Source organism: Capsicum annuum, chromosome 3 (genome assembly GCF_002878395.1).
Source record: "Capsicum annuum cultivar UCD-10X-F1 chromosome 3, UCD10Xv1.1, whole genome shotgun sequence".
Classification (NCBI taxonomy): Eukaryota; Viridiplantae; Streptophyta; class Magnoliopsida; order Solanales; family Solanaceae; genus Capsicum; species Capsicum annuum.
This window is the reverse complement of record NC_061113.1, coordinates 213,311,805-213,314,912: the sequence shown is the minus strand read 5'-3', so window position 1 is coordinate 213,314,912 and position 3,108 is coordinate 213,311,805. Positions and strand designations below refer to the sequence as shown.

The 3,108-nt window shown below is 34.7% G+C and overlaps 1 protein-coding gene across 1 annotated transcript in view; it reads left to right on the top strand.

Moving 5' to 3' along the window:
- Nucleotides 1-219: 219 nt before the first annotated feature.
- The window catches only part of LOC107863296 (protein SHORTAGE IN CHIASMATA 1), a 19,278-nt gene continuing 16,389 nt past the window's right edge, over nt 220-3,108 (top strand). Inside the window, exons 1-3 of the mRNA XM_016709162.2 lie at nt 220-742; nt 1,983-2,072; nt 2,168-2,242. Of these exons, the coding sequence (XP_016564648.2) occupies nt 281-742; nt 1,983-2,072; nt 2,168-2,242 (627 nt within the window). The 5' untranslated portion in view covers nt 220-280. The remainder of the gene's footprint in view (nt 743-1,982; nt 2,073-2,167; nt 2,243-3,108) is intronic.

Sequence of the window (3,108 nt, the reverse complement as noted above, 5' to 3'; positions counted from 1 at the left end):
GTTTCAAATTTTCAATGATTCGGTAAAAGAGCTAAACAAATACTTCTTTGTTTCAAATTGAAGAATACTTTTAAAATTTATAATTTTAAAATATATTAAAATATTTTTTTTAATTTTGTTATATTAAAGATCATATATATATAGAAAAATAAAAATTATTTTCTTTTAGAAACATATCCAAATGAAAAGTAAATCGTAAATTGAAATTGAGCAAGAGAGTAGAAAAATTGCACACGCGCAAATGGTTACCCCTCATTTCAGCGGGAACTCAGCTCGATAGATGACACCCTTACCGTGGGCTCCATCTCAATTTTGCAAATACAGTCCGTTACATTTCAAAACCTTCACTCTCTTTCTCTCCCTCTCCCTCTCCCTCCCAATATCTCACCATAATCAGGACATGCGAACTCGATTTCTCGGCACGGATCACTTCAATTCCGCTCCAATTCCAGCCTCCGATTTCCTCCGCTTCCCTCTTCCACATCTCCCTACTTCAAACACCTCCAATTTCGAAGACCTCCATTGTTTTCACCAACTTCCTACCCTCAGTAGCGATGTTAAAATCTGGAGATTTCCGATTGACGAAACTCTCTCTCGTTTATTCTCATATGTATTTCCTCATAGGATTGATGTTGAACTATCCGAGTTCGAAAATCCTCGACCGTTCGCTGGAAAGCCCGAGTTTGATGAGCAAGGAAGTTGCAGTCCCGAGGAAACAAGCAGCGGAATTACAACTTCAGAGGTTAGTCCTGAGCATAATTTGAGCTTTTTTTGGGTTTAAATATTTACCTATCTGATGCATCTGGGAATGGTTCTGTGTAACGTTATGGTGACGAAAGAGGCTGATTATATAAGGAGGATCTAATTTTCTTAGAAGCTAGAATTTTAGGCGTAAAGCTTTTATGAAGCGTCAAACTATAATGAATGCTTATGTTGATTGAGGATCTCTTCCAATTTGCATCGAATTAGCTGTCAATATATAGCTTCCCCTGATATTTAGTTAATGATTTGTCACTTCCAACGGGAGCTTCGTGCCTTCAAGTACACGGGACTGTCACTACACTGGCTACCAACCATTTCCGTCCGCAGCAGCTGAAGTCTGAAATAATTTTAACAGATACTGCATATTAACAGAATTTTGATATGATTATATTAAAATTTAAGATGTTTCTTCTTCATTTATGGTAATTTTGAGAATTTAAGGTGCAAAGTTTTTGTGAATAGTTTAATTAAAAATGTTATGTCTAATTAAAATGCATGCTTATGTTGATTGAGGTCGAGGATCTCTCCCAATTTGGATTGATTTAGCTGTTAATATAAGCTTTCCTTGAGATTGTTCAAGGATTTGTCACTACTGGCTACTAGCTGCTTCAGCCTGCAGCAGCTGAAGTCTAGAATATGAGATATTTATCACTTTTAGTTTGAAATTAAGATTTCTAAGAGATACTGCGTACTAACGGAAATTCAGTATTATTATATTAAGATATTAAGATGTTTTTTCTTCGTAGTGTTATGAATTTCTATGTATGGTTTATGGTGCAGATGTGATTGTAATAAAAAAATTGATTTCATGTTGCATAATTCGGAACTCATTCATCCTATAACCTTCTTATTTTTTTAAACATACAACAAACATTTAAGGTTTTTTAAAACTAAAGTAAATCTTTAGAAATTTAAGGTTTCAGATTAATGGAAGACTTTCTTGTGATGTCACCATATGCTTCATCGATGCAGCAGTACCTGAGTTTGTATTGTAATATTGGTAACTACTTTCTTTTATGAGTTGATGTTTCGTTGGAATGTAATCCATAAGAGTTGCTACATCTATCTTTCAGAAAACTAATGAGGTGTTTGCAACGAAAAGAAAATTAATCTCAGCTGAGATTGAGTAGAAGTTGATTGCAAAAAAGTAATACTAGTTTTCTTCTTAACTCATTAAAATTACATCTGTTTTAGGCTGCTTATATACTTATTTATTGTAGGGGATAATGGTTCCCTACGTCAAGGGGAAGGACAATCTTGAAATGGTCCAATTTGAAATTCCAGAGCTGGATTCATACTCACTTCCATTGGTAAACCATCTTGGCGATCAAGCAGATAAAATTTATATACTGCTAGCTAAATTCTCATGTGGAACTTCTGCGTTTGTCTTTTCTCCTGTTGTCAGATAGAAGACATCCCTTATTTTGGAAAGGAGAACATGTTGATTCCCTCTGAGATTTCAGATGATGAAAATAAGCTGGTAATAGTTTGATGAATTACATATTTCTTCTGGCATTCAAGTTTTTATGATTGCAGGGAAATGCTTTTGGTTTATCTTGCTAAGTTTTGTGATGATGGTTAAGTACATAGGATAGGAATTACCGGCTCCTCCCTTTCTGTCAAGGAATATCTCTTTGGTCAGAAATGAAAAACCAGTAGTTCACATTGATATAAGAAGCTTGATCATTTTGATGATATAATTTTTAGTTACATGCATGGGTTGAGCTCTCAAATCTTAAGAGTCTGTTATTCGTCTCTTCTATATATCATGCAGCTGGGGATTCTGATTCTGAAGACAATGTCCTCTAGCTTTTTTCTTGTTGTCCTTAATCATCATTTGAGAGATTATATCACTAGTTTCTTCTTTTCTGTTTTCTGATTCTCTTACTTGGCTATTGAAATCTAAGAATCACCTCATAAGGTTCTTAACCACAATTTGCTGGGATATTTATGCAAGCACTAATACTATTCATGTGTCAATATGTCATCCTTCAGTTTCAAACATCTTTCCTTTTCATATTAAGTGATAATGATGCTTAATGACATAGTGACCTTTTATTGAAGTCTCTTCATTTTGGAGGACTGTGAAGAAATTGTGTAATTATACTAAGGTAAAATGCTCTATTGGACCCCTATACTATGTTAGTTTTGTAAGTTGGACACTTCTACTTACATGTTTGTCATCTGAACCCTTGAACCCATCAAAAAGCAGCATTTTGCATCCTTTGACCGTTGACTTTGCCTATGTAGCAAGGTCATGGTGACTAGGACAAAGAGAGTGTAACCACTCGCCTAGGGGTGCGAGTGAGGGTCAATTTTTGGTCAATTTTACATTAAAATAATTAA